This window comes from Syngnathus acus, chromosome 1 (assembly GCF_901709675.1).
Source record: "Syngnathus acus chromosome 1, fSynAcu1.2, whole genome shotgun sequence".
Classification (NCBI taxonomy): Eukaryota; Metazoa; Chordata; class Actinopteri; order Syngnathiformes; family Syngnathidae; genus Syngnathus; species Syngnathus acus.
In genome coordinates, this window is record NC_051087.1 from 1,303,517 (window position 1) to 1,314,596 (window position 11,080).

At 45.4% G+C, this 11,080-nt stretch overlaps 4 protein-coding genes across 6 annotated transcripts; 3 read left to right on the forward strand and 1 right to left on the reverse strand.

The window, feature by feature from the left end:
- The first annotated feature begins 256 nt into the window (after positions 1-256).
- On the forward strand, positions 257-3,526 carry LOC119123734. 3 transcript variants are annotated; one of them, XM_037253089.1, is made up of 5 exons: positions 310-390; positions 682-871; positions 1,074-1,673; positions 2,034-2,094; positions 3,240-3,526. In XM_037253089.1, the coding sequence occupies exons 2-5, from the start codon at positions 688-690 to the stop codon at positions 3,301-3,303; spliced, it is 909 nt and encodes a 302-aa protein (XP_037108984.1). In that variant the 5' UTR covers positions 310-390; positions 682-687; the 3' UTR covers positions 3,304-3,526. The 3 variants fall into 3 exon arrangements, with proteins under 3 accessions (XP_037108992.1, XP_037108984.1, XP_037108975.1); XM_037253080.1 differs by having other exon boundaries at positions 368-393; positions 657-871; XM_037253097.1 differs by lacking the exons at positions 2,034-2,094; positions 3,240-3,526 and having other exon boundaries at positions 257-391; positions 656-871; positions 1,074-1,729.
- A 2,464-nt stretch (positions 3,527-5,990) lies between these two features.
- On the forward strand, positions 5,991-7,253 carry LOC119121519 (sialidase-like). Its single transcript, XM_037249124.1, has 2 exons — positions 5,991-6,153; positions 6,332-7,253. Exons 1-2 carry the CDS (start codon positions 5,991-5,993, stop codon positions 7,156-7,158), a joined length of 990 nt encoding a protein of 329 aa, XP_037105019.1. The 3' UTR covers positions 7,159-7,253.
- LOC119123764 (flocculation protein FLO11-like) lies at positions 7,159-8,578 on the forward strand (the record flags this gene model as incomplete). The annotated part of the gene is made up of 2 exons (XM_037253108.1): positions 7,159-8,396; positions 8,554-8,578. A coding segment is annotated over one exon (897 nt), but the record flags the coding sequence as incomplete, so codon positions are not given.
- Positions 8,579-9,568: 990 nt separating this feature from the next.
- On the reverse strand, positions 9,569-11,071 carry LOC119123749 (small integral membrane protein 28-like). The gene is made up of 2 exons (XM_037253107.1): positions 10,916-11,071; positions 9,569-10,397 (listed from the first exon to the last, which is right to left on the reverse strand). Exons 1-2 carry the CDS (start codon positions 11,012-11,014, stop codon positions 9,987-9,989), a joined length of 510 nt encoding a protein of 169 aa, XP_037109002.1. The 5' UTR covers positions 11,015-11,071; the 3' UTR covers positions 9,569-9,986.
- Between the last annotated feature and the right edge of the window lie 9 nt (positions 11,072-11,080).

The following is an 11,080-nucleotide window of genomic DNA, read 5'->3' on the forward strand; positions in this document are numbered from 1 at the left end:
ATAACATAATTAATTATAATATACATTTTTAGACAGCTCAATAAGATAATTAATTATAACAATTAGAAAAAAGTACTTTAATATGGTGCTTACTTCATTCTATTATTCTATTATTAGCCTAACAGCTAAATGTTGCCTCACCATGTTAGTTTTGCTCCCTTCAAAAAAAGAAAAATAGTTTGCCCACTCGGTGGACCAGCTTGAAATACTGGTTGAAATATTTTCGTCTCTTCCTGCTCAGCCTGCTGTTGCGGACATCGCTGAACTATTTCGCTTTCTTCTTAAAGGCAAAAATTGTTGTCAATAGAAGCGCAGAACAGGTTGGTCCACAAATAGACCAACACTTCGTTTGCAAGAGCAGGCAGCCATAAAAGAAACTCGCAGTTGACAGGTAAGCATCTTTTAAACGATCTTTTAAACTTTGATATTTTATGTTTTCATACGTTAAGTTCATACGAGTTAAGATGAAACCGGACCATTTTTCATTTTTTATTTATTAACCAGGTTAAATCTAAGCCACCAATCAATTATAGATACATTGTTTTTATATACAGTAAATATTCAACTCGAGTTTGTAAAAAAAAAAAAAAAGGCTACAATTCAGCTTTCTGTTGAAATTACAAAAGGCCAAGTTTGGGATTATTAAAGATTTCAGGGTGCTTGTGTCCGCTGACAGACGACGACGACATGAGGCCAAAATCTTTCCAACTCTTCCCGTTGCTGGGCTCACTGCTGCTGGTGCTGCCGTTGGCGCTCGAGTGCAACGCCAACACCTTGTCCAGGTGCGAACTGCGAGACCGGCTGAGACAGAACGTCTCGGCGGCACTCTCGGAACGCAACCAGAACCAAACGGACCAGGTTTTGCTCATGCGTAAGTCTTGTGACACCACTCTTAAGTTTTAGCTGACGTTCGTACGTGAGACGGGAATAAAGCAAATTCACTTTTTACGCAATTCGGTGTAAGTAAGTTGAGGCCAATGTTTACGGCTGTGAACACATAATAAATAAATAGACCTCATCATAAGGTCAAAGTTCATTTCATCTGAAATCTCTGCTTGTTGTTCTTGCCGTAGTTGTGTGCCACCTGGATAAGATCTCCGGCCTGAGCACAAGCAAAGTGCACGTTCTCGGTGAACGTGCCACCACCACCACCGCCGCCACCACCACCACGACTGTCTCCACCACACCTGCCAATCAAACCATCATTGGCAACCAAACAGTCAACTCTAACCAAACACTCAATGGGGCCAACGACACAAACGGAGGCAATGACCTAGACCAGGAAGACCAAGCTTTAGGTGAGGACCAAGAAGGAGAAGAAGAAGAAGAAGAACCTCCGGCGGAAGATGAAGAAAACTATTACGCTGTGGTAGACGTAGAAGAAGCTTATGAAGAGGAGGGCGAGTACCTTTACGTGGCCCAGGAAACCAACACTCACTTTTACGACTGGTTGAAGCTGTTGGAAAATCTGAATGAAGAAGACATCCAGTTTGATGAAGAAATGCTGGCCGTGGCCAACGACCAAGTGTGCAACGCTGACGGCGACTCCGACGATCACAAGAACGACATGGATTGGTCGTTGGGCAAGCACGGCATCTTCCAGTTCTCGGACGGCTTCTTCTGTCAGACAACTGCTCGGTGTAGCATGAACGTGTGCAACAGCACTTGCGGCGGTGAGTGCCTCCGTTATCCAATCATAATTCTTGACCAATGAATGACCAAAATTCCACGTAGACCAAAAACCAGACAAACTAAGGAAGCAAAAAACACAGAGAACCAAATCAGTGACCTCGAATCATACGTAGTACCAACTCAACAATCTGGACCCAAATCATGTCCCAGAACCACAGATCCAACTTAATGTAGCCCCAAAAGCTCAGATGCTGATTGACAAAAACCAAAACCCATTTTTCTTAAGACATACAGAATCATCTTGGCGCTCATCCAGGTGTCCTAGAAACAAATGAGGTCATTTGAACGCTAGCATGCTAATTAGCTATCAGTTGAACTCCTCTCTCTTCTTCCCTCCACAGTGTTCACCGATGACAACATCACAAACGACCTGGAGTGCTTGTTCCGCACTAATTATTGGTGGTAAGTAACATCGCACATCTTCAACAGTTTGCTACTCCGCCATTTTGATGCTAATGTTAGCTTCGCTGTCCGAGGCTGTTGTGGTGACAGATAAATAAAATGTTATGGTTGACTTGCTGCCAATTCCCAATTATCTCCTAAAATACAATCCTCAAATCCCAAAACGTTATCATTTTAGGAATTCTGATACACGTTGCCACCAAAGGGAGGAAAATGATTTTTTTAGTCATGTAATGAGTATTTTAAAACTCATGGTGGCAGTATTGTGTCAAGTAGGCATTCCATATGTTGCCTAGCGAGCGTGTCAAACTCGTTTTTCCACACTTTGAGACTCACTAAACCAACTTCATGCCACATTCTTGCTCATTTGCATACATGATGAAATGACGGCATGGGGCAAGAGGAGGTGTTTGTCATCATGTATTCCACTGGACAAAAGTTCTAAATTGCAACACGTTTGGAATCGAAAGTTCCTAGACATAACGTGAAGCCTTCTGGAGTTCCCGTTTCAGACGAATTCCATCACCACCATGTGATGTGTTATGTGACTAACATGATGATTTAACGTTTGTTGGATTCCATCCAAACCTTGTCAACCATGAGAACACCGTGAGAAGGACTTGGAAAGAGCTCATGTTTTGTTTGCCAGGCCAGTGTGGTACAGGTGCAGCAAAATCAGAACAGTTCTGTGTCAAGTGGAAATTCACGCAACTTCAAATGACTGCTGGGAAAAAATAGAAAATATTTCGGAAAATTACAGCTGGACGGGAACTTCACTTGCAAGTTGGCGAGTACCGGATGTTCTTGTCTCGCTGCATACTTTTGTAGTAACTGCAGACTTTTAATATAGACATATACAATTGGGTGTCATCTGCAAAACAAAAAATAACGTTAACTTTCCGCATGCCATCAAAGGGAAGTATGCAAATGCAAAACAGTAGAGGGCTGAGTACAGATCCCTGCGGGACTCCACATTACAAATGCGCACTAATTGCTTTCAAAGCAAGCAATGTGAATTCAGACGCTGTCTTTGAATGAATTCCAGAGATGATGAGGACAGCTTCATTTGACATGTTTGGTTACGAATTTCTCAGAAGTGATTCGATGCCGCTAATCCTCGTTTTTTTTTCCCCCCCACCCGACAGGTACTTGCTGATGACAGCGGGGCCTAATTGCTACCAACCTGACTTTTTTAACGAGTGCAATTGAGCCGTCACTTACAATGTACACTTTTTCTTTGCAAAATATTCATTGCTAATTTTGATATTACCAACATCATGCGTTATTTTTCGTAAAAATGCAACTTGCCTGTGTATGTTTCGATTAACTTTTTATTGGCTGACACGAATGATCAGCGATGATGGAAAAACAACTATTGTAAACAAATCAATAAAGAGAGAATCAATAAAAGGCGTGCCGCCACTCAAAAGGACTATTGTCATCATTGTTTGGAAACTCAGCGTGCAACAGGAAATGGAAAAAGAAGTGGTTACTTTTTTGGGGAAAGTATAGAAAGAACACACCCTGCTGGAGAATGCTTTTGTTGCGCACATCGAATTCAAAAGTTTTTCTTTGGCCAAGCCTTAGCAACGTGGTACTTTTGCAATACACTGAGCAGGAAATACATTTCTGCGTCTAATTGGACAATGAAAATAACCCTAAGTGGGTGGCACCGGGAAAATGGCATAATTAATGGGAATAACAGTGGCGTTTCCGCCTTTTGATTTACTGCCGAGTTAAGCAATTGCGCCAGGACAATCTTGACAAAAGCATCTTAGCAAATCTTCAGAACAAATTGCATTTGCGTCAGGACTAGATTACGTCTGGCTTTCTTATTTCCCAAATCCATCTATTTTGATCATTCAGTAAATGAAATAGAAGCAAAATGACCAAACAAGACCCTTGGGTTGATTTCTTGACCCAAGGAATAGCTGTGAAAGCACACTTCTGTGGGACCCAGAACCGACCCCAGCGGGCCGTTTCCAGCCCGCCGGCCCTATCTTTGATGGAATCTCCCCACTCAGCATTTCGAACAATCTCATTGGTATCCATCAAGTGTCACCTTGCTAGGCTAATTAGTTTTGTTTCCAGCACTGCGAGACAATGCAGGCATGTACTTTTGACTCGGATCCAAGAGAGAGGTGGAAATGACGAAGAAGGATGTGGAAAGTTGAAAATACAAACAGGTTTGTCCACAATCGGTCCTAACACACAAATTGATGGGACTTCAAGTGACACAAGCAAGCCTGCGCTGACACAAGTGACAACACTTGGTGAGGACTCTTCTATTTTATTTGTATTTTCATGATCTTCCTGCGAGTTAGCGATGAACATGTGTATGTGTGTGTCTGTGCGCGCAATCTACTCACACAAATACAAACCTGTTACATTTGCTTTCACACACGTTGTTTGAAAGTGCCTTGTTGCTTCGTGATCATCACGCTTCGTTTAAAAGTCATCTAGTCTTGTGATGTTATATTTATATATATGATCATATATATATATGTGGCAACACCACAATTTCACACATATACACACATGCAAGTGGCATAGATTCATAGACACCCAAAAAATATGTAATTGATATTCTCGGCTTACGGTATCCATACTTCGACTGCTCGTGTTATCTAATCATGCTATGTTGCTGAGTCACATTTATCTGTGTGAATTTCTTTCTGCCATATAATCAGTTTGCTGTTTAATTGTTGTTTTTAATTGTTTCGAATTTTTCTGCGTGGCCGTCGTATATTATTGCGCATAAAACACTTGTCGTCCAATATATGCCTATATTTGCCAGGGTATATTATGAAATACATTTTAGGCTTGTGTTGTTTTCATGAATTGTATTTTTAGTCTGACAATCTGCTCCCTCCCACACACCTAATGACTTGCAATTTAGCACAGACACAATTGAGGTGGCGTTCCAGAAGCTCTGCTTCCTCAATTAACTTTCTGCCAGTTGCGGTCTTCTGCCAGGTGTGAATTAACAAAATTGCTTAAAAGAAAGGTTAGAGAAATAAATTGGAGAGGAAAACATAAACACGCCTTTGACAATGGTCCTTCTTGGCAGAAGGTGATCAAATCCAGGACCAGAAGAAATAAGACTCAGTCGCCATTTCCTGGCCCAGGCTGGGCTCCAACAGGTTGGTCGTCTTAGCCAATGGTAATAATAATAATAATAATAAATTTTATTTGTATAGCACCTTTCATACAAGAAATGCAGCTCAAAGCGCTTTACAACAATGAAAGAAAAACATGAATACATAAAAACAAAACATTAATGTATGCATACACAATTAATAAAGTGAGTTTAAAATAGGAGCACGCTTTAATAAAATAAAGAATATATCTTTAAGAAAAGGTAAAAAATAAAATAAAGATAAAATTAGGCTTAAAATGACATTTACAAAACGTAATTAGTTAAATGCTCGGGTAAAGAAATGAGTTTTAAGTTTTGTTTTGAAAATATCTAGCGACCTGGCCTCCCTGATACCTATTGGCAGTGTGTTCCATAGTTTGGGGGCGTAATTAACAAAGGCTGCATCACCGATCTTCTTTCTGCTGTTGCTGGGAGCCTCCAATAAACCAGCAGCAGATGATCGCAGGGTTCTTGGAGGTATATAGCTAACAAGAGAGTTTGCAATGTAGCTTGGTCCCTGCCCGTTGAGGGCTTTGTATAGAAGGAGAAGGATTTTAAAATCAATTCTAAATGTTACAGGAAGCCAGTGCAGAGCAGCTAGAACTGGTCTAATGTGCTCTCTCTTCTTGGTCCTGGTTAATAGGCGAGCTGCAGCGTTTTGGATGAGCTGAAGTCTATCAGTGGTTTTTTTCGGGAGACCGAGTAGGACGTTTCTCATTTGCCACAATTTAATCTTGTTCTCATAGCAGCTCCTGAGATGAGGTCAGAGTGGAGACTGCTGCTGCTGGTCCTGACGGTCCTGGCACCGAGCTTGTCCCAGGGCCGCATGATCACCAGATGTGAACTCAAGAGCAGACTAGAACAGGCCATCGACCTACCGGAAGGCCTTGAAAAGTTCAGAAAAGTCCTCGTGTCAGTAGGTGAGAAGGTTGGATGGAAATGGAATGAGCTCAAGATTCTTAACATTAAGGGTCAGGACACAAGGCTATTCTTTGAATAATATTGTCTTTATGCTTTGCAGTAACATGTGAATTGGAGAGAATGTCAAATCTGAACACCAGCATAGTCAGGACTATCCCTACCAATCCTATTTTAATTGAATCGACAACCAAAACCACGAGACCCGACGAACTTCCAGAAGCAACCAACAGCACAATCGCCCCTGCACCACCAGCACCAACCAACAGCACAATAGCCCCTGCGCCAATAGCACCAACCAACAGCACAATCGCCCCTGCACCACCAGCACCAACCAACAGCACAATCGCCCCTGCACCACCAGCACCATCCAACACCACAATAGCCCCTGCGCCACCAGCACCACCAGCACCACCAGCACCATCCACCACCACAATAGCCCCTGCGCCAATAGCACCAACCAACACCACAATAGCCCCTGCACCACCAGCACCAACCAACACCACAATAGCCCCTGCGCCACCAGCACCACCAGCACCACCAGCACCACCAGCACCACCAGCACCATCCAACACCACAATAGCCCCTGCGCCACCAGCACCACCAGCACCACCAGCACCATCCAACACCACAATAGCCCCTGCGCCAATAGCACCAACCAACACCACAATAGCCCCTGCACCACCAGCACCAACCAACAGCACAATCGCCCCTGCACCACCAGCACCACCATCCAACACCACAATAGCCCCTGCGCCACAAGCACCACCAGCACCACCAGCACCATCCAACACCACAATAGCCCCTGCACCAGTAGCACCAACCAACACCACAATAGCCCCTGCACCACTAGAAACAACCAACACCACAATCGCCCCTGCACCACTACCACCAACCAATACCACAATAGCCCCAGCACCAGTAGCACCAACCAACACCACTATCGCACCTGCACCACTAGAATCAACCAACACCACAAGAGCCCCTGCACCGCTAGAAACAACTAACACCACAATAGCCCCTGCACCAGTAGCACCAACCAACACCACTATTGCCCCTGCACCACTAGAATCAACCAACACCACAATAGCCCCTGCACCACTAGCACCAACCAACACTCCTCTCGGCCCTGCACCACTAGCACCAGCCGACAGCACAACAGCCCCTGCCCCACTAGCACCACCAACCAACACCACAATAGCCCCTGCACCACCAGCACCAACCAACACCACAAGAGCCCCTGCACCACCAGCACCAACCAACAGCACAATCGCACCTGCCCCACTAGCACCACCAACCAACGGCACTATTGCCCCTGCACCACTAGAATCAACCAACACCACAATAGCCCCTGCACCACTAGCACCAACCAACACTCCTCTCGGCCCTGCACCACTAGCACCAGCCGACAGCACAACAGCCCCTGCCCCACTAGCACCACCAACCAACACCACAATAGCCCCTGCACCACCAGCACCAACCAACACCACAAGAGCCCCTGCACCACCAGCACCACCAGCACCATCCAACACCACAATAGCCCCTGCGCCACCAGCACCACCAGTACCACCAGCACCACCAGCACCATCCAACACCACAACAGCCCCTGCCCCACTAGCACCACCAACCAACACCACAATAGCCCCTGCACCACCAGCACCAACCAACACCACAAGAGCCCCTGCACCACCAGCGCCAACCAACAGCACAATCGCACCTGCCCCACTAGCACCACCAACCAACGCCACAATAGCCCCAGCACCACTAGCACCAACCGACACTCCTATCGCCCCTGCCCCACTAGCACCAGCAAACACCACTATCGCCCCTGCGCCACTAGAATCAACCAACACCACAAGAGCCCCTGCTCCACTAGCACCAAGCGACACCATAATAGCCCCTGAGCTTTCAAGAACCACCACCATAGGACCCATCGTACTGCCAACCACCAACCTCACAATAGATGCTGAAGCAACGACAATCAACCCCGAGTTGCTCGAATTGCCATTACAATTTCCCGACAACGAAGCAATCGAAATAGCGCAGCAGGCCGAGATTGAGGCACTGAAGAAGCACGTAGATGGATTGTGGAGCTCAGAAGAGGCAGCCAGCGGAGGCGTGCGGCGACGGCGCCGGCAGGTTTCAGAACACAACACTTATTACGGACTCTTCCAGCTGTCGGACAAGGATTTCTGCTTCTCAGGTGATCCTTGGACAAACAACTACTGTATTACATCCTGCAGAGGTGGGTCATCAGTTGTTTTTTAGTATGCTAGCTCGGTTCTACAGCAAATGTCCCAAATAGTTGTCTGTCCGTTTCCTAAAAAGTGTCTCACAAATACGGCGAACTGAACTGCATGTTTCTGAACCTGAAATGTACTACTTTCCTTTTCCCATTCAAGCGTTCATCGATGACGACATCACCGATGACGTAGCATGCTTTGTGAACACTCGGTACTGGATGTAAGTGGTAACTTTTTGTCTTCTGACGCACATTGCTAATTCAATGGATTTAAGGATTCTGAAGTATTAGGACGTCAACAGGAAGTTAAAATGGAAGAATGTGGTCATATTTACGGAGGGGAATTTTTTTTATGGCTTACTTACGTTTGTTAGTTGTCAAAGTTTTTTTTCTTCTGACTGCACGTCAACGAAGGTTCCGATCACGACGGAATGGCCACGCCAATTTTGCTTGATTGACTAAAGTGCTGTGTCCCGGATGCTTGAGTCCAAGCGGAGTATTTGTCCGATTTGTATTTTTTATTTGTATTTTGCTCTTCAACAGGAGTATATTCCGCTCGGCCAGCAGCCAGTGTTACCAAGTCAGCCACTACTTTGACGGATGCGGTTGATCGAGCGGCGGACGCATTTCCAACAACGGCAAGAGACATGTTTGAACGAGGGCCTACCTACCGGAGCTTTGATGGATTGTATTTTCTCTTTCTTTCTTTCTTTCTTTTTTTGCTTCTTCAATAAAAATGCACGGCAGATTCCCACCAATCAAGTCGTCGTCTTTCTCTTGATGGGCTGCTGGTGCCGTCCTGTTCCAATCGGATAAAATTACGGCCGGCGGGCCTCATGTGGTCCGTTGCCGTCGTTCATGGGGCCCAACCAATATTTCTTGAGTTCGTTTAGTCCCCGCCCCCTTAATTTTTTTTATTCATTTACCTCATTAAAAAATCGGTTCATATGGATTACTTCAAAGAGATAGTCATAAAAACACATTTTCATAAATAATTGGTAAATTGTGATTAAATGAAAGGAAATTCTTATTAAAGTTAGTTATTTTATAAATATCATAAAAACACATTTTCATAAATAATTGGTAAATTGTGATTAAATGAAAGGAAATTCTTATTAAAGTTAGTTATTTTATAAATATTGCAGACATTTCTTATGCCTTTTTTTGTATTTGTGATTCATTCATTTCTGGCCCCACAATGGGAATGTTCTTTTTACACTTTTCATACGATTGTACATGAAAATAATCTTACATTTCATCTCCACATTTGAGGTCTTTCATTTTCGATCTATACGTATTTCAGAAACAAATAATGTGAATTATAAAACACCTACACCAATAATTCATTTCACAGGTGCCGCAAATAGATAATCACTTTGTTACGTTTTCATCTGGATTTTTTTATTTTGACTGTTGGGTAGCAGAGGGCAGAAGAACACAAACAAGCTGAGCCCACACACGGTCCCTGTCTACCACAAATAGCTAGGGGTCCACTCTGCAAGTTGTTTTGATATTCGACTTTGGTTACAAAACAAATGAAACTCGTAAGTCAAGGGAGCAGTTCTGGAAGCAATGTGAAATTTGAGATCCTTGTCACACGTAGCGACCGCTGGACCTGATCTCCGGGCAAAGCTTGGCCTCCAGATCCTCGATCTTGATGGACTCTGCGTCCTTGGAGCTGCCGAGGCTGGCGGCCCGGGTGATCTTGCTGAGGGTCTCCTCGTAGGGCGGCGGCAGGTAGACCATGACGAAGACCCCGTCCGAGCCCGTGGAGCTGGTGCTGGCGTGGCGCTCGGCGCCGCGGCTCAACGACGACAGCAATTCCGCATCCTGCGGGTCCAGTGTGATCACCTTGGTCAATCCCAATTGGGAGGCCGAGGCCCGGCAGCGGCGGCAGACGGAGACCGCCAGCGGCACCAGCAGCAGGACCGCCACCGCCGGCAGGACCACGTACAGAAGCAGCTCGTATTTTCTGTCGTCGCCCAGGTCATTCCAGTTGAAGCCCTGCGTGCATAAAAATATAATTTTTTTCTACGACGAAAAGCACTGACAACTTCAGTGAACTGCATTCATTCGTTTCCTTCTTGCTTTTGTCTTTCTAGACTTTATGATGGGAGGTCAACCGACCCCGTAGCCGGCCGGCTTGTTTTTATACTTTGGATTGTCGAAGCGAGTGCTATTCGTTGGACTGACCTGTGACTGCGCATGCTGATCCTCGCTGATGAGGATCTGCAAATCTTCTCATCTTAAGCTATCAACGCCCGCTCTGATCTGGCGACACCAGATAAGACGAGAGCCTCAATTGCACCGGACTGCTCTGTCTGTCTGTCTGTCTGTCTGTCTCGACTGATAGAAACACTTCCACTGATAGATACTTTCTTTTAAAAGTAACTTGAACACTTAACTGATTGTTTTTGAGTTGCAAGTTACTTTAATTGGTTAGCAGAAATCTGTGGGGAAAAAAAAAGCACGAATATGCGAAAACGGGTACGTCGTGCAAGTGTCAGGCAGGTTGCTCTCACCTGTTGCTCACGCGCAGAGGGCGCCGGGGTCACCCAGTCGTAGGAGCCGCGCCCCGCCGGGCCGAAGCGGCGCCAGCTGCTCTCCAGGAGACCGCGCATGCTGCCCGTGCAGATGATGAGGATCTGATGGCGTTCTGCTCACGCATGCCGCTTTGAGGGGTAAAC

Coding starts and splice junctions, on each gene's coding strand:
- LOC119123734 (XM_037253089.1), top strand. CDS start 688: ATGAGGCCAAAATCTTTCCAACTCTTCCCGTTGCTGGGCTCACTGCTG. Junction 1,674..2,033: donor GTGCAACAGCACTTGCGGCG/GTGAGTGCCTCC, acceptor TTCCCTCCACAG/TGTTCACCGATGACAACATC. Junction 2,095..3,239: donor TTCCGCACTAATTATTGGTG/GTAAGTAACATC, acceptor CCCACCCGACAG/GTACTTGCTGATGACAGCGG.
- LOC119121519 (XM_037249124.1), top strand. CDS start 5,991: ATGAGGTCAGAGTGGAGACTGCTGCTGCTGGTCCTGACGGTCCTGGCA. Junction 6,154..6,331: donor AAAAGTCCTCGTGTCAGTAG/GTGAGAAGGTTG, acceptor CCTATTTTAATT/GAATCGACAACCAAAACCAC.
- LOC119123749 (XM_037253107.1), bottom strand. CDS start 11,014: ATGCGCGGTCTCCTGGAGAGCAGCTGGCGCCGCTTCGGCCCGGCGGGG. Junction 10,398..10,915: donor CCTCTGCGCGTGAGCAACAG/GTGAGAGCAACC, acceptor TTATGCACGCAG/GGCTTCAACTGGAATGACCT.